At 44.6% G+C, this 22,858-nt stretch overlaps 1 protein-coding gene across 1 annotated transcript in view; it reads left to right on the top strand.

The window, feature by feature from the left end:
* The window catches only part of si:dkey-122a22.2, a 204,661-nt gene that overhangs the window by 71,862 nt on the left and 109,941 nt on the right, over positions 1–22,858 (top strand). Inside the window, exon 7 of the mRNA XM_034173815.1 lies at positions 13,107–13,181. Within this exon, the coding sequence (XP_034029706.1) occupies positions 13,107–13,181 (75 nt within the window). The remainder of the gene's footprint in view (positions 1–13,106; positions 13,182–22,858) is intronic.

The raw sequence follows: 22,858 nt of genomic DNA, 5'->3' as shown, positions 1-22,858 counted from the left end.
GTCCATTCCTTCCTTTACAGTACCTGTCACGCTCCATCAGGTTGGATGGGGACTGTTGGTGCACAGCCATTTTCAGATCTCTACAGAGATGTTCATTCGGATTCAGGTCTGGGCTCTGGCTGGGCCACTCAAGGACATTCACAGAGTTGTCCTGAAGCAACTCCTTTGATATCTTGGCTGTGTGCTTAGAGTCATTGTCCTGCTGAAACATGAACCGTCGCCCCAGTCTGAGCAGGTTTTCATCCAGGATGTCTCTGTACATTGATGCATTCATCTTTCCCTCAATCCTGCTGCTAAAAACATCTCCACAGCATGATGCTGCCACCACCATGCTTCAGTGTAGGGATGGTGCCCTACATTTTGGAATAAAGCCCTGGTCCCACCAAATAATGAAGGATGAATAATGAGCCCCACAGCATGTTTTTTTTTTGGTACGAATCCAGTTATTCGACAGTCGTGGGAGAATAGTGGCTCTGGGAGGCTCTTAGAGGCAGAATGTTTGGCTAATGAGGCTCATCTCTGAGCGTCGCTCTAATTTCAAGAAGTTAATTTAGCAACAACGGCGTGGGGCAGTTTGTGTGCTGGGTACTACGTGAACAAACAAGGATTTTAGAGGCACGGTTGTGGTGAGGACGAGGCTACTAAAAGCCCATTATCTGAGCACCTGTCGACTATGAGGACAGGACAGACTGTTTTGGACAGGGTATTTTTGGTCTGTCTTCTCGCTCACTTCGTCATGACAATCCCATCTGCTTTGTGCGCCGGACACTGTATATAAAATAATTATTTTTTAGCGGATTAATCATTTTCTGTCAGAGCTTGGCAGTTGAAAACACCTCTAATTGCTTCTGGAATCACAGAGGACTGTTTCATCTGGACCCTTTTCTTCCTCTCTCTCGTGTGCTGCAGGAGGTGAAGAACGTATTTGGAACAGCTTAAAAGCTAAGTATATGTAACGTTATTAATGTAATAGCTTGGCAAAACAGTTGCATGTTCCCTCCTTATTTATAAGCAGCTGTAAAAGCATGTTTATGATAGATTTAACATTTTGTTATAATGGATCAGATGAGCTCGGCTGTTTGCGCATTGACGCAGTGACTCGCACTCAAGACGAGCATTTATGCAGAACGCGAGCGCGCAAAGGAGCGATTTTGGAAACAACAGACGAACACAAAGTTAATAGTTGGATTACTGATGAGCCACAGAAGAAATAAAGCCAGCAAGAAACGGAAACGCTATGGAGCTTTGGTCTGCTACTTAGGCCCAGACTATCACCGACCCCCACCCCTACACCTCGCCCAGAGTGGAAGCGCCACAAGCGGCGTGAGAGCAAACAGAAGAGGGGGAAGCGCGGAGGCATCTGAGCGAGGTTAGCAGCTAGCCCACATAAGCCGGCGATCCCCACCATCGTGCTGGCTAACGTTCGCTCCCTGGACAACAAACTGGACCACATACGGCTCCTGAGGAATACCCAGAGGAGTGTGAGAGACTGTTGTGTTTTTTGTGTTCACGGAAACTTGGCTTAACAACAACGTAGCGGACCACGCCATTCAGCTCGAGCGGCTAACCTGCTACCGGGTGGACAGAGCCCTCATTGAAGGAGGTAAAACGCGAGGGGGGGGGGCTCTGTGTTTACATCAATGACGCTTGGTGTCGGGACGCTGCGGTGGTTACTAAACTCTGCTTGCCGCTTGTGGAGCTTATGATCGTGAAGTGTCGGCCATTCTACCTACCGAGGGAATTCAGTGCCGTAATGATAGCTGCGGTGTACATTCCCCTAGCTCCAACAATAACACCAGGAAGGAGGCACTGAACGAACTGCACCACCACATTAGTGAGCAGCAGACAGCCCACCCAGATGCCTTCCTCATCTTGGCTGGGGATTTCAATCAGGCTAACCCCAAGACAGTGTTTCCCAAACTACAACAACACATAGACTTTCCCACTCGGGGCAACAACACTCTGGACCATGTTTACACCTTCCAGAAAGGAGCCTACAAAGCTTTCCCCCTTCTCCACCTTGGCGCCTCTGACCACATCACCATCATGCTGCTGCCTGCTTACAGACCACGGGTGAAAGTAGTTAAACCAGTTCGGAAGCAGGTCAGAGTGTGGCCAGAAAGAGCTGTAGAGGCACTCCAGGATTGCTTCAACACCACAGATTGGGCGGTGTTCAAGCAAGCTGCCCTACACAACTCCACCACCATCGACCTCCAGGAGTACACAGACTCGGTTACAGCGTACATCTCCAAATGTGTGGACGATGTAACAGTCTTAAAGACCATCACCATCCGAGCCAACCAGAAGCCGTGGCTGACAGGTGAAGTCTACAGGCTTTTGAAGGCCCGGAATGTGGCCTTCAAAGCGAGAGATCAAGTTGGCCTGAGGACAGCTAGAGCCAACCTGTCACGCGGCATCAGGATGGCGAAGAAGGAGTGCTTCAGGAGAATAGCCCACCGCTTCAGTGACAGCAGGGACGCACGCAGCATGTGGCAAGGACTGCAGTCTTTGACCAACTACAAGCCACCGCCACAGTCGGAAGTAAGGGATGCCGTCGAGCTGAAGAAGGAGTCCTACTTGTCTTTGTTGGTAGGTGGGACCCCGCAGGCAGCTGACAGGTGCCGGCAGGCCAAGCGTACTGCAGCCCGTGCGGCCGCAGAGGCAAAACCTCTGGGAGGAGTTCGGGGAAGCCATGGAGGCGGACTATCGGTCGGCCTCGAAGAAATTCTGGCAAACCGTTCAACGCCTCAGGAGGCGGAAGCAGCTCTCCACCAGCACTGTCTGTGGTGCGGGTGGGGAGCTGTTGACCCTGACTGGGGATGTTGTCAGGCGGTGGAAGGAATACTTCGAGGATCTCCTCAATCCCATCGTCACATCTTCCGAAGAGGAAGCAGAGACTCGGGACTCAGAGGCAGACTCATCCATTACCCAGGCCGAAGTCCCCGAGGTGGTTAGAAAGCTCCTTGGTGGCAAGGCTCCTGGGGTGGATGAAATCCGTCCTGAGTACCTTAAGTCTCTGGATGTTGTGGGACTGTCTTGGTTGACACGCCTCTGCAACATCGCGTGGCTGTCGGGGACAGTGCCTCTGGATTGGCAGACCTGGGTGGTGGTCCCTCTGTTTAAGAAGGGGGACCAGAGGGTGCATTCCAACTACAGGGGGATCACACTCCTCAGCCTCCCTGGTAAGGTCTATTCCAGAGTACTGGAGAGGAGAATTCGAACGATAGTCGAACCTTGGATTCAGGAGGAGCAGTGTGGTTTTCGTTCTGGTCCGGCACACTGGACCAGCTCTATACGCTCCATCGGGTGCTCGAGGGTTCATGGAAGTTCGCCCAACCATTCCACATGTGCTTTGTGGATCTGGAGAAGGCGTTTGCCCGTGTCCCTCGGGACCCTGTGGGGGGTGCTCTGGGAGTATGGGGTCCAAGGTCCTTTGCTAAGGGCTATCCGGTCCCTGTACGACCGCAGCAGGAGCTTGGTTCGCATTGCCGGTAGTAAGTCAAACCTGTTTCCAGTGCATGTTGGCCTCCGCCAGGGCTGCCCTTTGTCACCGGTTCTGTTCATTATCTTTATGGACAGAATTTCTAGGCGCAGCCAGGATGTAGAGGGGGTCTAGTTTGGGAACCACAGAATCTCGTCTCTGCTGTTTGCGGACGATGTGGTTCTGTTGGCTTCTGGACCTTCAACGTGCACTGGGGCAGTTTGCAGCCGAGTGTGAAGTTTCCAGGATGAGAATCGGCACCTCCAAATCCGAGGCCATGGTTCTCGACCGGAAAAAGGTGCTTTGCCCTCTTCAGGTCGGTGGAGTGTCCTTGCCTCCAGTGGAGGAGTTAAGTATCTCGGGGTCTTGTTCACGAGTGAGGGATGAATGGAGCGTGAGTTCGACAGACAGATCGGTGCAGCGTCTGCAGTGATGTGGTCACTGTATCGGACCGTCGTGGTGAAGAGATAGCTGAGTAGGGGGGCAAAGCTCTCGATTTACCGATCGATCTATGTTCCCACCCTCACCTATGGTTATGAGATTTGGCTCATGACCGAAAGAACGAGATCGCAAGTACAAGCGGCCGAGATGAGTTTCCTCCGCAGCGTGGCTGGGCGCTCCCTTAGAGATAGGGTGAGGTGCTTGGTCACTCGGGAGGAGCTCGGAGTCGAGCCGCTGCTCCTCCACGTCGAAAGGAGTCAGCTGAGGTGGCTCGGGCATGTTTTCCGGATGCCTCCTGGACGCCTCGCTGGAGAGGTGTTCCGGGCACGTCCCATCGAGAGGAAGCCCCGGGGAAGACCCAGGACACGCTGGAGGGACTATGTCTCTCAGCTGGCTTTGGAACGCCTTGGGGTTCCCCCAGAGGAGCTGGGGGAGGTGTGTGTGGATCGGGAGGTCTGCTGCTCCCGCGACCCTACTCCGGATAAAGTGGAAGAAGATGGATGGATGGATGGATGGATGGATGGATGGATGGATGGATGCTACAATACAATTTTAGAGAAACGGACAAAAAGAACCTGATAAAACAAAATACAACAGAAAAGGTAAACCAACTAACAATGAACATAAATAAATAAATATAGAGATTTATTTATTTTATTTATTTATTCAATGTTTTAACAGGTAAGTCAATTGAGAACACTTTCTCATTTACAATGACGACCTGGCGAGAGAGATAAATAACTGTTTCCTGTGAACACCGAGTGACTCTTAAACCTCCACTTCATCCCTGTTTTATTTAAGTTTAATGACCATTTGTTTCGGTCAAACCACATCTAAGCTGTGTTTTGCTCTTTTAAAATTTTTTTGTGGGAGATCCCCCAGACCCCCATAGTTTGAAGAGAGTTTTCTTTGTTTCAGAGGGCTTCATACCCATTAAAATTCACCAGAATATACAAAATTTGACTTGCTCTTTTAAAAGTTTCTGGGGGAGATCCCCCAGACCCCCCATAATCAATACTGTGTTTTTACTTAACAGTTTGAAGTGAGTTTTCTTTGTTTCAGAGGGCTTCATACCCATTAAAATTCACCAGAATATACAAAATTTGCCTTGCTCTTTTAAAAAATTTCTGGGAGAGATCCCCCATAATCAATACTGTGTTTTTACTTAACAGTTTGAAGTGAGTTTTCTTTGTTTCAGAGGGCTTCGTACCCAATAAAATTCACCAGAATATACAAAATTTGACTTGCTCTTTTAAAAAATTTCTGGGGGAGATCCCCCAGACCCCATAGGTTGAAGTGAGTTTTATTTGTTTCAGAGGGCTTCATAGCTGTTAAAATTCACCAGAATACACAAAATTTGACTTGATCTTTAAAAATATTCTGGGTGCACCCCCAGACCCCCCAGAATCAAGACTACATCCTGCCCTCCACCACCCTTTTATGTATCTTTATGTTCAAATTTTGCATTCTTTTTATGCTTTGTCTGTTTCTCCTTAGAGGCTATTTAGAATATATTTGTATGCTGTATAATGTGTTGTGTTGTATTTATTGAGGAAAAAAGAGTCTGTGCCCCCACTATGCCATATTTTAGGGAATTGCTGGCATTGATTTTTGCCAGGAAAAAATTTCAGTCAGATGAAAATTTATTGCTTTAACCCATGGCTTACGGACACAGCTCTCTAAAAGAGCCACCCTATCTGCCAGTATCGAGCAGGAGTCATGTAAAGTGTAAAGTAGTGTACTTTGTGCACCAGAAAATCCAAGAGTGCAGCCAAGCTAGCGTGAGCTAACTGCTAACGAAAATGCTAACCACCCCTAAGATTCACGCAGGAGTAAAATAATGAGCTACAATTCACAGCAGTTACACTGAAAAACTAACAGAAGTATTAGACTGGTAACAGTAATAAAAGAAACAATTACAGGAGAAAAAAAACAAAATGTAACCAAGGTAGTGCGACATAACTGCGAACTCTAACCGCTCCACGATTCATAACAGGAGAAAAAGATGCACTTAAAAAACTGAAAGAAGTGTTAAACAGAAATAGGAGAAAAGAATACAACCTTGTAGTGATCAGACGAGAGTTACTCAGCACGCAGTTCATTGGAAGCAAGTTGCCAGATCAGTGAACCAGTGCCTGACGCTGGTTCACAGATCTGGCAACTTAAGAGATGTGGGAATGGACCAGTTGTATGCATGGGTGGTCTACAGGAAGTAAGGTGGTTTTGTGGTGTGTTGGTTGTGGTGAAGTATGACATCAGCTCATGCTCCCAGACCCGACTCGGCTTGACTTGACTTGCCAGACATAAAAGTAAACCCCTTTGGCTTTGCCCTTGTTTTCAGTCTGGGTCGCCACAGCACATCTGAGGTGTACCTGCATGTTGATTTTGCTCAAGCTTTATGCCGGGTGCCCTTCCTGGTACAACTCCACATTGGAAAATGTGCAGGGGTGGCTTGAACCAGGAACCTTCTGCGAAGGGAATTGCTTCTTGTATTTTATCTGGCAGCAAAAAACAAAAAAATAAAGTCAAAATGTCCGTACTGTGCCTCCTTTATCTGGATAAAGTCGGAGCTTGCGTACACTGCATCCGAAAAATATTCACAGCCCTTAACTTTTTCTGCATTTTATGTTACAGCCTTATTCCAAAATGGAGTAAATTAATTATTTCCCCCATAGTGACAACATGAAAGAAGTTTTTTTTTTTTTTAATTTTGCAAATTTATTAAAAAAGAAAGAAATCATCTGTACGTGTTGTAACATGTTGCTCAATTGCGCAATTACAGCCTCAAGTGTTGTTGTTGATGTACCTATCTTTCGGCAGTTTTGTCCATTCCTTCCTTTACAGTACCTGTCACGCTCCATCAGGTTGGATGGGGACTGTTGGTGCACAGCCATTTTCAGATCTCTACAGAGATGTTCATTCGGATTCAGGTCTGGGCTCTGGCTGGGCCACTCAAGGACATTCACAGAGTTGTCCTGAAGCAACTCCTTTGATATCTTGGCTGTGTGCTTAGAGTCATTGTCCTGCTGAAACATGAACCGTCGCCCCAGTCTGAGCAGGTTTTCATCCAGGATGTCTCTGTACATTGATGCATTCATCTTTCCCTCAATCCTGCTGCTAAAAACATCTCCACAGCATGATGCTGCCACCACCATGCTTCAGTGTAGGGATGGTGCCCTACATTTTGGAATAAAGCCCTGGTCCCACCAAATAATGAAGGATGAATAATGAGCCCCACAGCATGTTTTTTTTTTGGTACGAATCCAGTTATTCGACAGTCGTGGGAGAATAGTGGCTCTGGGAGGCTCTTAGAGGCAGAATGTTTGGCTAATGAGGCTCATCTCTGAGCGTCGCTCTAATTTCAAGAAGTTAATTTAGCAACAACGGCGTGGGGCAGTTTGTGTGCTGGGTACTACGTGAACAAACAAGGATTTTAGAGGCACGGTTGTGGTGAGGACGAGGCTACTAAAAGCCCATTATCTGAGCACCTGTCGACTATGAGGACAGGACAGACTGTTTTGGACAGGGTATTTTTGGTCTGTCTTCTCGCTCACTTCGTCATGACAATCCCATCTGCTTTGTGCGCCGGACACTGTATATAAAATAATTATTTTTTAGCGGATTAATCATTTTCTGTCAGAGCTTGGCAGTTGAAAACACCTCTAATTGCTTCTGGAATCACAGAGGACTGTTTCATCTGGACCCTTTTCTTCCTCTCTCTCGTGTGCTGCAGGAGGTGAAGAACGTATTTGGAACAGCTTAAAAGCTAAGTATATGTAACGTTATTAATGTAATAGCTTGGCAAAACAGTTGCATGTTCCCTCCTTATTTATAAGCAGCTGTAAAAGCATGTTTATGATAGATTTAACATTTTGTTATAATGGATCAGATGAGCTCGGCTGTTTGCGCATTGACGCAGTGACTCGCACTCAAGACGAGCATTTATGCAGAACGCGAGCGCGCAAAGGAGCGATTTTGGAAACAACAGACGAACACAAAGTTAATAGTTGGATTACTGATGAGCCACAGAAGAAATAAAGCCAGCAAGAAACGGAAACGCTATGGAGCTTTGGTCTGCTACTTAGGCCCAGACTATCACCGACCCCCACCCCTACACCTCGCCCAGAGTGGAAGCGCCACAAGCGGCGTGAGAGCAAACAGAAGAGGGGGAAGCGCGGAGGCATCTGAGCGAGGTTAGCAGCTAGCCCACATAAGCCGGCGATCCCCACCATCGTGCTGGCTAACGTTCGCTCCCTGGACAACAAACTGGACCACATACGGCTCCTGAGGAATACCCAGAGGAGTGTGAGAGACTGTTGTGTTTTTGTGTTCACGGAAACTTGGCTTAACAACAACGTAGCGGACCACGCCATTCAGCTCGAGCGGCTAACCTGCTACCGGGTGGACAGAGCCCTCATTGAAGGAGGTAAAACGCGAGGGGGGGGGGCTCTGTGTTTACATCAATGACGCTTGGTGTCGGGACGCTGCGGTGGTTACTAAACTCTGCTTGCCGCTTGTGGAGCTTATGATCGTGAAGTGTCGGCCATTCTACCTACCGAGGGAATTCAGTGCCGTAATGATAGCTGCGGTGTACATTCCCCCTAGCTCCAACAATAACACCAGGAAGGAGGCACTGAACGAACTGCACCACCACATTAGTGAGCAGCAGACAGCCCACCCAGATGCCTTCCTCATCTTGGCTGGGGATTTCAATCAGGCTAACCCCAAGACAGTGTTTCCCAAACTACAACAACACATAGACTTTCCCACTCGGGGCAACAACACTCTGGACCATGTTTACACCTTCCAGAAAGGAGCCTACAAAGCTTTCCCCCTTCTCCACCTTGGCGCCTCTGACCACATCACCATCATGCTGCTGCCTGCTTACAGACCACGGGTGAAAGTAGTTAAACCAGTTCGGAAGCAGGTCAGAGTGTGGCCAGAAAGAGCTGTAGAGGCACTCCAGGATTGCTTCAACACCACAGATTGGGCGGTGTTCAAGCAAGCTGCCCTACACAACTCCACCACCATCGACCTCCAGGAGTACACAGACTCGGTTACAGCGTACATCTCCAAATGTGTGGACGATGTAACAGTCTTAAAGACCATCACCATCCGAGCCAACCAGAAGCCGTGGCTGACAGGTGAAGTCTACAGGCTTTTGAAGGCCCGGAATGTGGCCTTCAAAGCGAGAGATCAAGTTGGCCTGAGGACAGCTAGAGCCAACCTGTCACACGGCATCAGGATGGCGAAGAAGGAGTGCTTCAGGAGAATAGCCCACCGCTTCAGTGACAGCAGGGACGCACGCAGCATGTGGCAAGGACTGCAGTCTTTGACCAACTACAAGCCACCGCCACAGACCTGCGGCAACTCCACCTCCCTGCTGAATGACCTTAATAACTTCTTCGCCCACTTTGAGGCCCTTAACACCACACCAGCGCACAAGTCCCCCCCCCCCCCCTCTGGGTGACCAGGTGATCACACTGACTGCAGACAGTGTGAGGAGAACATTCAGCAGGATCAATGCCCGGAAAGCATCTGGTCCTGACAACATTGCTGGCCGCGTACTGAGGGATTGCGTGGGGGAACTCGCAGATGTCTTTTCGGACATCTTTAACACCTCGTTGCGCCAGTCGGTCGTTCCCACGTGCCTCAAAGCCACCATCATCATCCCGGTGCCGAAGAAGTCCACACCATCTGGCTTCAACGACTATCGTCCTGTCGCCCTCACCTCCATCATCATGAAGTGCTTCGAACGGTTAGTCATGAAACACATCAAGTCTGCACTCCCCCCTCCCTAGACCCTTTCCAGTTTCCATACCGGTCCAACCGCTCAACAGAGGATGCCATCAGTGCTGTCCTCCATCCAGTCCTCACACACTTGGACAATAAAGACTCATATGTTAGGATGCTGTTCATTGATTTCAGTTCAGCATTCAACACCATCATCCCTCAGCAGCTGGTCATCAAACTCGATCAACTGGGCCTTAACACCTCACTGTGCAACTGGCTGCTGGACTTCCTGACCGGGAGACCTCAGGCAGTGCGGGTCGGCAGCAACACATCCCACACCATCACTCTGAACACGGGGGCCCCCCAGGGATGTGTGTTGAGCCCCCTCCTCTTCACACTGCTGACCCACGACTGCACACCACTTCACAGCTCAAATCTCATCGTCAAGTTTGCAGATGACACAACCGTGGTGGGTCTCATCAGGAACAACGACGAGACCCACTACAGGAGCGAGATCAGCCGGCTGACCATGTGGTGCGAGAACAACAATCTCCTTTTGAATGTGGAGAAGACGAAGGAGATTGTTGTGGACTTCAGGAGAGTGCACACCCAACACTCCCCTCTGACCATCGATGGTGCTGCTGTGGAGAGGGTGAGCAGGACCAAGTTCCTGGGTGTGCATGTGTCGGAGGATCTCTCCTGGACCACTAACACCGCATCACTGGCCAAGAGGGCTCATCAACGCCTCTTCTTTCTCCGCAAGCTTCGAAGAGTCGGAGCAACACCACACATCATGCGCATGTTCTACAGGGGTACGATCGAGAGTGTCCTGTCATGCTGCATCACGGTGTGGTACGGCGCCTGCACAGTGACTTGCCGTAGGTCCCTTCAACGCATCGTGAGAGCAGCGGACAAGATCATGGGCACCTCTCTCCCACCCCTCCAAGAACTGTACAACACCCGCCTCACCCGGAAAGCCACTAAGATCGTAAGTGACCCCACTCATCCATTACATAGTCTCTTCAGCCTGCTGCCGTCGGGGAGGAGACTGCGCAGTCTCCAGGCCAAGACCAGCCGGCTGAGAGACAGCTTTTTCCACCAGGCTGTCAGGTCACTCACCTCCCTCCCTGCTTTGCCCCCTTTCCCCCTGTTGCCCTCCACTCACACATAAACACAAACTGGACTGTTTCACTTTCCACTCCCGTCTATTCCCTAACCTCCCTAACCTAAGCTGCTGTGAAGATATTGCACTTTATACATACAATACTCTCTGCACAATGATCATCAACTGTATATATTCTTGCTCTGGTCATGGAATTTGCACATATCCATTACTGCTGAATGTTGTCCTGCCACTTTGCACTACAAGTATTTGTTTGTTTACAATTCTACACTTGATATTTATACTTTATTATATTTCTACACTTGATACTTATACTTTGTTATTATATTTCTTTAATACCTTCTTTTGTGAGGTCAGGGAGTCCAGAGATCAGGTATTTCAGTTCTCAATATGTCTGTGATGTATTGTAGAAATGACAATAAAGCTGACTAAGACTAAGAAAAACTGCATTTAATGACTCTGGAACACAGGTGAATTGAACCCTGTCGCACGGATGCGCACACAGGCTGGACTGCGCAGGAATGTCTTTTTTGGACTGCATGTTGGGAAAGTGTAGGTACACGGACCCACAACAGGGGGCGCAAATGAACGGACAATGGAGGAAGTCAAATACAACACTTTACTGTTGTGAAAGGGCACAACAAACACAACAGATTACAACAATAGACAAAAGGTCAAATCACAAAAGGTGTCGTGTGGGCAGGCTCGAAGATAGAAGAAGTCTGTCCAAAGCAGAACCGGAACCACACGATTTCCTCCGCCACCAGACCCCAGGGATACTGGAGCCGCCAAGTCCCGAACTCCCAGGTGGCCACTGCCTCCGCGTGTCGGACCTGGTACTGCTGGCGAGGAACAAAAAAACAATTAAATGTGGGCGCGTATGCACCCAGCAATCCACACGGCAGGAAAACCAACTCCACCTCTTGTTGGAAAAAGAGTCTGCTATACAATACACAAAGTCACAAAAGGTTACTGTCGAAAAAATCTCACAGCCAGCTGAGAACGTTACCTTCCTGGTAAAGCGATATCTCAGCAAAGAGGTGGAGATGACGTCTTGCTGATATACCGATGCTGATCAGATGAGTGGTGACAGCTGTCATAGGTGATGAGTGTCAGCTGTCACCCCGGCTACTCCTGTGAGGCCAAACCCATGCCTAAATGTGCACCAACATTGCGTTACATGGTGCTACATGGATCATATGTGGTTTGACGTGGATCATGTGCAGCGACAGGAGCCATTCGAGGCTGGACAGGGCTCAAATGACAGGTCAGTTGTGTCTGATTAGAGGCTGATACCTGGCACACGCGAGCTACTTAGAGGCACATAGTTTCTTCATAGCGGGTCACAATTCTTCATAGCGGATAAATTTATATGGGGATCATTATTCAAATAATCACTGAAATTTCTGGCAAATCCATACGTGGCTCATTATTCATGGCTTTATTATTCGATGGGGCTGAGGCTTACGGCTGTAACATAACAGAATGTGGAAAAAAGTGAAGCACTGTGAATACTTTCTGAATGCACTGTAGTTCAGCTGAGACAGAATTTTCAGCAGATTTTCAGTAAACTGGGGAGTAAAATGAACATCTCTTGCATTGTGAGGGAGCATCAACTTTGACATTTTAACCATGTGGCACATTCCTCTGTGCATGACCTAGGTGCCTCAGTGTTAATAATAATAATAATAATAAGTCCCCAGAAAGCCACACATATTTGGTTACTTTGAGGAGTAGGGATGAACCCATTGTCTGCTTGGATAGTTGTCATCCAGGACCCAAGACAGATCCATGATTGGATGAATGTGATGTCACCAGTGCATGCTCCGAGACCACTGATTGTTTGATAAATTGCAGTTGAGGAAAATTCAGTTTGAATGTTTTCCCTGGGTGTATGTAAACTTATGTCTGCAACTGTAGCATGTAGTGCCACTGAAACTCTTGGTTTCCAGAATATATTACGAAGACCTTTCCCAGCATTCCTCATAGCTCAGCCATCTGACAATGTCATACCATCTGACTAATGTGACATGTGGCCTATAGCAGCAATGATGATTTAGTATTTAATCAGGCACAATGCTGCTACCATCAAGGAAGAAAATTGATGACTGGTTGACACCTTTCCAGATGGAAATATAGCCTGTGGCTCTGGTCTGCATATGGTCATCTGTCTGTAGGGACAGTCGACAGACAAATCTACTGAAAGACAGACTGGGAGATGCTATCCATCTCACACTCTTTATAGCCTGGACCAGCAGGGTAAAGTGAACAAGGGAAGTTGATGAGTCTTTCTTCATCTGAGAGTGTGTCTCGTCTCCTTGTCCTCAGGCAAGTGTCAGACCTGGTGCTGATCGATCCCATCCCAGAAGATGTGTTTGAGGAGGGCCAGTGGATGGAATACTGGTAGGTTTTTATGCCCAGCTTCAAGGACGAGGGAAGGACAAGTAGGTTGTTATCACGTGAGATAATTTCACAGGACACCGCACATATTTACACTTTATTCTCACATTCACCCCAGGATTTGCTTTGACAGTAATTTTGAGATTTTTTTTTTGGTCAAGACTGCAGCATGAGAGGATTCATTTAACTGTGCACCTTATCAACATGAACTCAAAATGCACAAAAATCATCTTTTCACAATCTAAAAACACAAAATCTCCCTTTTTACATCAAGTTATCAGGATAATTTGAGAAACAATAGTTTGTGTTTCTTTGTTTCGTGACTCCTCTGGTGCTTGGGCCAATTTCCACCAAATTTGCTGTGTGCATGTACACTATCTTCATCCCAGATTTGCCTTTAAAGGTATAATATGGCCAGTAAACATTTTAAGATTTAAGGCATAAAATGAATTTCCTTTGGCACCAATATAATTTTATTTATTAGCCTTTTAATAGGAGATTCATAATTTGTCATTGCCAATATGATCAAAATTCACATTGTCCAGAAAAAATTAAAAGAACATGTCACACATTATTTAACATCCCATTTAGCAACACAACATCAAAGTATTCATGATTGTAAGTCTATCCATGCACATGTGGTAATAATTAGTGGTCACTGATGGATTTTATTGGTAATTATCCCTCTCGCTCAGAGAGTTAGCAGGTGCATTTCTGGAAAACATTTTACTCAGCATTTCTCGGTGTGTGACTTACATTTTAGGAAAAGCAGAAACATCCCAGTGGCTGACAGACAGAGTGAAATGAATGCTGCTACGTCTGATAATGAAGCTTCTGAGCTTTCATTCAAAAATGATGGCTCGCAAGGAATGCACACATGGAATGTCTCCACAACGCTGTTTTTACAGGCTGCCTAAACATGCAGATGTATTTCTTACATTGGAAAAAAGTCAGAGTATGTTATTTTCGGGAGATAATGAAATTTCTATCCAACATGCCAGAATCCTGAGAGAACTTGAGGAGCTGACAGTGGAGCTACAGTCTGACATTATTCTCTGGCTGGTGATCACTCATGATCCATACATCAATCAATCAATTCAATCAATTTTTTTATATAGCGCCAAATCACAACAAACAGTTGCCCCAAGGCGCTTTATATTGTAAGGCAAGGCCATACAATAATTATGTAAAACCCCAACGGTCAAAACGACCCCCTGTGAGCAAGCACTTGGCTACAGTGGGAAGGAAAACCTCCCTTTTAACAGGAAGAAACCTCCAGCAGAACCAGGCTCAGGGAGGGGCAGTCTTCTGCTGGGACTGGTTGGGGCTGAGGGAGAGAACCAGGAAAAAGACATGCTGTGGAGGGGAGCAGAGATCGATCACTAATGATTAAATGCAGAGTGGTGCATACAGAGCAAAAAGAGAAAGAAACAGTGCATCATGGGAACCCCCCAGCAGTCTACGTCTATAGCAGCATAACTAAGGGATGGTTCAGGGTCACCTGATCCAGCCCTAACTATAAGCTTTAGCAAAAAGGAAAGTTTTAAGCCTAATCTTAAAAGTAGAGAGGGTGTCTGTCTCCCTGATCTGAATTGGGAGCTGGTTCCACAGGAGAGGAGCCTGAAAGCTGAAGGCTCTGCCTCCCATTCTACTCTTACAAACCCTAGGAACTACAAGTAAGCCTGCAGTCTGAGAGCGAAGCGCTCTATTGGGGTGATATGGTACTACGAGGTCCCTAAGATAAGATGGGACCTGATTATTCAAAACCTTATAAGTAAGAAGAAGAATTTTAAATTCTATTCTAGAATTAACAGGAAGCCAATGAAGAGAGGCCAATATGGGTGAGATATGCTCTCTCCTTCTAGTCCCCGTCAGTACTCTAGCTGCAGCATTTTGAATTAACTGAAGGCTTTTTAGGGAACTTTTAGGACAACCTGATAATAATGAATTACAATAGTCCAGCCTAGAGGAAATAAATGCATGAATTAGTTTTTCAGCATCACTCTGAGACAAGACCTTTCTGATTTTAGAGATATTGCGTAAATGCAAAAAAGCAGTCCTACATATTTGTTTAATATGCGCTTTGAATGACATATCCTGATCAAAAATGACTCCAAGATTTCTCACAGTATTACTAGAGGTCAGGGTAATGCCATCCAGAGTAAGGATCTGGTTAGACACCATGTTTCTAAGATTTGTGGGGCCAAGTACAATAACTTCAGTTTTATCTGAGTTTAAAAGCAGGAAATTAGAGGTCATCCATGTCTTTATGTCTGTAAGACAATCCTGCAGTTTAGCTAATTGGTGTGTGTCCTCTGGCTTCATGGATAGATAAAGCTGGGTATCATCTGCGTAACAATGAAAATTTAAGCAATACCGTCTAATAATACTGCCTAAGGGAAGCATGTATAAAGTGAATAAAATTGGTCCTAGCACAGAACCTTGTGTAACTCCATAATTAACTTTAGTCTGTGAAGAAGATTCCCCATTTACATGAACAAATTGTAATCTATTAGACAAATATGATTCAAACCACCGCAGCGCAGTGCCTTGCTGATTAACTGATTCCATCTGCTCAAAGTAATGTTAATCAGTGAAATCACCTGCTGGATTGGGTGGTTGCACAGAAAACCTGCACCCTCTCGGCCCGTTCTGGAACCGGTTTGAGACCTAGACAAATTGTAATGGAATACCTAAAAACTGGAGTTTTGAAATTTCAAATATGGTTTGTGAGTTCCATGCAAACTTTTTGGGTGCCTATATAAATAGAAAATGTATAACAGGGTAAATAGGTGGCACGGTCTGAAATTTTCAACTCAAAGCCCCCCCCCAGCAATTTCATGCGATTTTCACCATATATCAGTTTTTTTAATAACAACATATTTTCATGACTACAGAAAGGTTATAGATCGAAAGCCAACTATTTTCTGCTAATAATGCCACAAAAATGAAACAGATATCTAAAAAAATTGGTTTCCTGAGATTTTTTCACGCCCATGTCAGTAAAATGCAACTCAATGCTTGAAGCTTGTCTTATGAATGTTTTTCCATTCTTTCAGTGGAATGAATATTTAATCTAGTTTTGTACATACTTTTCTCTTTTTATTATACAATCTCCCTTTTTTGCTACTACGTATGTTTTTTTTGTTTTTTTTTTTGCTTTGAACACACCTTTTCCTTTTTTTTTTACTTTCTTCACCAGACCTTTTAAGTCTGCGTGTGGTTTACTCAGGTTTATATTTGCACTGAAAGGCTTGCACCTTACCTTTAGTTGTACCTGTGACAATGACAATAAAGTATCTATATCAAAATTAACAGTTATCACTTAAAAATGAGTCATCATAACACGACATCACACTTATGTAAACTTTGTAATTAATCTGTGTCTCCTTTCAATGGTTGAGACCCATATAGTCGATGACACTGACATCATAGATCACTTGGGGGCTTCCCCAGAATTGCGGAAGGCATTATGGGAAGAACACAGTGACAGCCAATCAGACTAGAGAGGCACTGTGATGCCACTGGCTGGTCTGTCTCTTCTTGCTAAATCGAACATGGCAGAAAACGCTCTGAAAACTGCTGCATTTCTGTATAAATCTAACATGTTTCTCATCTATTTTGTAAAACCTAGCAAGAAATAAACACTTCTAAACGTAAAGGCACTGTACCTGTAACCTGCCAACACCTATAAAGTAATTTGCAAGACATCTCATGGACGCACGTAGCATGCGTGCTCATCACCTGCAGTCAAAAGTAACTTCCGGTCTTTTCAAAACCTCATGCATCCGCACACTGACGTCCTCCTGCAGATGCCATTAAAAATAAAATAAAATATTCATTATGGAATTCACTCCAGATAAATACGCTCTCTGCGTTAAAATGAGCTGTAGTTGTACAAGATGTTTCAAAAATAAATTAACATTATAATGCTTGGATTTCAGTTGAAACTAAATTTTGCCAGTATAGTGAAATTTGGTGGCCCTATAGCATTACGTTTTTTTTCTTCAAAAGTCAAAGTCATTTGTGTCAAAGGTCAAAATTTTGGATTATCTGTCTGTTCCTCTACTCCCTTCAGGTCCTTTGGACAGTTTACACAAAGCTTGATATGTGGAGGTCAACATATATCAAGCTCAAAGTGTGGAGGTTCTGTGTTTCACACTGAGAAATACACCCAGAGCAGACAAACATCGAAGGACTTTTTTGTTTTTTGTCTTGGTGGAATTTATTCAAGACGACTCATACCTGAATGCTGGTGTGAATGAATTGGAGTGCTGTGAAGAGGGCCTTCTTTAAAAATACTGCATTTCTTCAATAATTTCCACGATAAGGAATTTCCCAGATGTCGTCTTATCTTCTGACTGTGATGATGAATCCGAATGAAACAACATAACAGTTCAGATAAAGACTTATATTTACTCAGAGTGTGAATGGTTTTAATATTTGAAACAGTCGGAACTGTGTGAATGTTGCGTGAGGACTAGGGGACTGACATGAATAGCCTGTTTGTTTGACGATTCCCCTATCGGTTCTTCAATTCACATTGTGCCGGAACTGGCTGGTGGTCAGAGATAGCTCCGACCACTCATCATTTTCTCGTGCACGCTCTGCTGAAGAAACAATTATTGTTGCATTGCTGCCACCTTCTACATCAGTCTGTTATAGCAGTACTAAATCCTCTTGAGTCCAGTGACTTTCAAGTATTTAAAAAGCCAACACTCCCCCCTCTCCCTTTAATTTAATCTTTACTTAACCAGGTTAGTGCCATTGAGATTAAGATCTCTTTTACAAGGGAGACCTGGAAAATGATAAATTTTCTATTTCACCTAACCTCCTGAACCTATGCTTAAAATACTTCCAACAGAAACTTCTTTCAGGCCTATTCTTCTAACATCTGAGAGTAGCTCTTGCCTTTATCTGGAATATTTATTACAATACATGAGGACATCCCTAAGCACCAAAACAATGTCCTAAATAAGGTCTTGCTGATGAACCTGTACCAGAGATCTAGGATCCATTTACCATGCACAGATTTGATTTATTTTTATTATTTCTGTCCAAATATCAATGATCCAGTGACCAATTTCATACTTATTTACTTGAAGACTCAATAAAATGTTGTTGACATAGAAAACCTGTAAAGCCTACTTTTTGTACACAGAAAATTCACCGGAGGTGTTGATAAGGGAATCGATAAAGAATTGGATCGATAAGCGGAATTGATAGTGGCATTGATATCGATAAAATCTTATCAATACCCGTTCCTAGTGAGGACTGTGCCCGGTTGCTCAGAGCAACAAAGTGCTGTGTCTTCTAAAAATACACAAACACACTGCTTCACTTTAAATGAGTCTATTTCAAGTGATCAGCACGGACCCTCTCTCTCTTTAAAGGATTTATTTTACTCAGTGTCCCATTTTGGAAAAATGTATCTTCTGCTGTGTGCTGCGGAATGCAGTATTGTCTTCTCTGTTTTTTTCTGGAAGCGTTACAGCTCCACATACAAGTCTGACATATACAGTGTTTTCAGTGTCCCACAGCTGACATGGAACTGTAACAAATATTTATTTATAAAAATGCGATCGCTCACACCGGGGCACCATAAAATAATATGTAATGTTTTTATTTAAATCTTTATGCCTCCGCACGGAGACGCATTAGATATATAGCGAATGTAATGAATAAGTAGTTAAACTCCCAAATTGAGCTACACTCAACAAAAATATAAACGCAACACTTTTGGTTTTGCTCCCATTTTGTATGAGATGAACTCAAAGATCTAAAACTTTTTCCACATACACAATATCACCATTTCCCGCAAATATTGTTCACAAACCAGTCTAAATCTGTGATAGTGAGCACTTCTCCTTTGCTGAGATAATCCATCCCACCTCACAGGTGTGCCATACCAAGATGCAGATTAGACACCATGATTAGTGCACAGGTGTGCCTTAGACTGTCCACAATAAAAGGCCACTCTGAAAGGTGCAGTTTTGTTTTATTGGGGGGGTACCAGTCAGTATCTGGTGTGACCACCATTTGCCTCATGCAGTGCAACACATCTCCTTCGCATAGAGTTGATCAGGTTGTCAATTGTGGCCTGTGGAATGTTGGTCGACTCCTCTTCAATGGCTGTGCGAAGTTGCTGGATATTGGCAGGAACTGGTACACGCTGTCGTATACGCCGGTCCAGAGCATCCCAAACATGCTCAATGGGTGACATGTCCGGTGAGTATGCCAGCCATGCAAGAACTGGGACATTTTCAGCTTCCAAGAATTGTGTACAGATCCTTGCATCATGGGGCCATGCATTATCCTGCTGCAACATGAGGTGATGTTCTTGGATGTATGGCACAACAGTGGGCCTCAGGATCTCGTCACGGTATCTCTGTGCATTCAAAATGCCATCAATAAAATGCACCTGTGTTCTTCGTCCATAACAGACGCCTGCCCATACCATAACCCCACCGCCACCATGGGCCACTCGATCCACAACATTGACATCAGAAAACCGTTCACGCTGTCTGCCATCTGCCCTGGACAGTGTGAACCGGGATTCATCTGTGAAGAGAACACCTCTCCAAAGTGCCAAATGCCAGCGAATGTGAGCATTTGCCCACTCAAGTCGGTTACGACGACGAACTGGAGTCAGGTCGAGACCCCGATGAGGACGACGAGCATGCAGATGAGCTTCCCTGAGACGGTTTCTGACAGTTTGTGCAGAAATTCTTTGGTTATGCAAACCGATTGTTTCAGCAGCTGTCCGAGTGGCTGGTCTCAGACAATCTTGGAGGTGAACATGCTGGATGTGGAGGTCCTGGGCTGGTGTGGTTACACGTGGTGTGCGGTTGTGAGGCTGGTTGGATGTACTGCCAAAGTCTCTGAAACGCCTTTGGAGACGGCTTATAGTAGAGAAATGAACATTCAATACACGAGCAACAGCTCTGGTTGACATTCCTGCTGTCAGCATGCCAATTGCACGCTCCCTCAAATCTTGCGACATCTGTGGCATTGTGCTGTGTGATAAAACTGCACCTTTCAGAGTGGCCTTTTATTGTGGGCAGTCTAAGGCACACCTGTGCACTAATCATGGTGTCTAATCAGCATCTTGATATGGCACACCTGTGAGGTGGATTATCTCAGCAAAGGAGAAGTGCTCACTATCACAGATTTAGACTGGTTTGTGAACAATATTTGAGGGAAATGGTGATATTGTGTATGTGGAAAAAGTTTTAGATCTTTGAGTTCATCTCATACAAAATGGGAGCAAAACCAAAAGTGTTGCGTTTATATTTTTGTTGAGTGTAGATTGGGCTAGGCCCCATATAATGGGTCACCCAAAATTATTAATAATTTAGAGTTTAATACTTATTATTTAATTATAACTCGGGCACCGCCTATTTATAGCATAGGTACTATCATTTAAACATTCATTAATTTATCAGTCTCAAATGAATTAATCAGTCTCAATTTAATTTAACCAGTCTCTGATCTGAAGTCTGAATTCACACGATACGGTTGATCAAGGGTTTCCTTCTGAACACAAAATGAACCACAGCAGAAATATTTACAATTTATTTACAATTTCTACAAGAAATGAACATTTTACTGGCATTTTATGGACAGTGATTAATAAGTTCATTTATGGGCACAATTCTTACTAACTCATGAGATGTTGGAAGAAAGAGAGTTAAAGCTTAAAACTTTAAGTAAATAAATCTGATTGGAATTTAGTGATGAATTTTGAAGCCAGTTAATTTTAAGAAATTATTAAACAAACATAAATATGTTTAAAAAGGAGCCAAAGGAGCCACCTGTATCCATTGACAACAAACCTTTTTCCTGGAACCTTCAACAGGGTTACTTACAACCTCTGGCAAAAATTATGGAATCACCGGCCTCTGCGGATGTTCATTCAGTTGTTTAATTTTGTAGAAAAAAGCAGATGACAGACATGACACAAAACTAAAGTCATTTCAAATGGCAACTTTCTGGCTTTAAGAAACACCATAAGAAATCAGGAAAAAAAATTGTGGCAGTCAGTAACGGTTACTTTTTAGACCAAGCAGAGGGAAAAAAAAATATGGAATCACTCAATTCTGAGGAAAAAATTATGGAATCATGAAAAACAAAAGAACACTCCAACACATCACTAGTATTTTGTTGGACCACCTCTGGCTTTTATAACAGCTTGCAGTTTCTGAGGCATGGACTTAATGAGTGACAAACAGTACTCTTCATCAATCTGGCTCCAACTTTCTCTGATTGCTGTTGCCAGATCAGCTTTGCAGGTTGGAGCCTTGTCATGGACCATTTTCTTTAACTTCCACCAAAGATTTTCAATTGGATTAAGATCCGGACTATTTGCAGGCCATGACATTGACCTATGTGTCTTTTTGCAAGGAATGTTTTCACAGTTTTTGCTCTATGGCAAGATGCATTATCATCTTGAAAAATGATTTCATCATCCCCAAACATCCTTTCAATTGATGGAATAAGAAAAGTGTCCAAAATATCAACGTAAACTTGTGCATTTATTGATGATGTAATGACAGCCATCTTCCCAGTGCCTTTACCTGACATGCAGCCCCATATCATCAATGACTGTGGAAATTTACATGTTCTCTTCAGGCAGTCATCTTTATAAATCTCATTGGAACGGCACCAAACAAAAGTTCCAGCATCATCACCTTGCCCAATGTAGATTCGAGATTCATCACTGAATATGACTTTCATCCAGTCATCCACAGTCCACGATTGGTTTTCCTTAGCCCATTGTAACTTTGTTTTTTTCTGTTTAGGTGTTAATGATGGCTTTCATTTAGGTTTTCTTTATGTAAATCCCATTTCCTTTAGGTGGTTTCTTGCAGTTCGGTCACAGACGTTGACTCCAATTTCCTCCCATTCGTTCCTCATTTGTTTTGTTGTGCATTTTTTATTTTTGAGACATATTGCTTTAAGTTTTCTGTCTTGACGCTTTGATGTCTTCCTTGGTCTACCAGTATGTTTGCCTTTAACAACCTTCCCGTGTTGTTTGTATTTGGTCCAGAGTTTAGACACAGCTGACTGTGAACAACCAACATCTTTTGCAGCATTGCGTGATGATTTACCCTCTTTTAAGAGTTTGATAATCCTCTCCTTTGTTTCAATTGACATCTCTCGTGTTGGAGCCATGATTCATGTCAGTCCACTTGGTGCAACAACTCTCCAAGGTGTGATCACTCCTTTTTAGATGCAGACTAACAAGCAGATCTGATTTGATGCAGGTGTTAGTTTTGGGGATGAAAATTTACAGGGTGATTCCATAATTTATTCCTCAGAATTGAGTGATTCCATATTTTTTTCTCTCTGCTTGGTCTAAAAAAGTAACCTTTACTGACTGCCACAGTTTTTTTTCTTGTTTTCTTATAGTGTTTCTTAAAGCCAGAAAGTTGCCATTTGAAATAACTTTAGTTTTGTGTCATGTCTGTGATCTGCTTTTTTTCTACAAAATTAAACAACTGAATGAACATCCTCCGAGGCAGGTGATTCCATAATTTTTGCCAGAGGTTGTAGCTGCTGTTGAAGAGTTGTTTCGTATGGTCCGATCCGTCCGTCGTGGATATTCATGCTCTGGGCAGTGTGAGCTCACATGGGTCAAGTGGTTAACTCAGAGGTCTCCCCGTCACGATCGCAAGGCT

This window comes from Thalassophryne amazonica, chromosome 7 (genome assembly GCF_902500255.1).
Source record: "Thalassophryne amazonica chromosome 7, fThaAma1.1, whole genome shotgun sequence".
Lineage (NCBI taxonomy): Eukaryota > Metazoa > Chordata > Actinopteri > Batrachoidiformes > Batrachoididae > Thalassophryne > Thalassophryne amazonica.
This window is presented reverse-complemented; position numbering and strand designations above follow the sequence as displayed.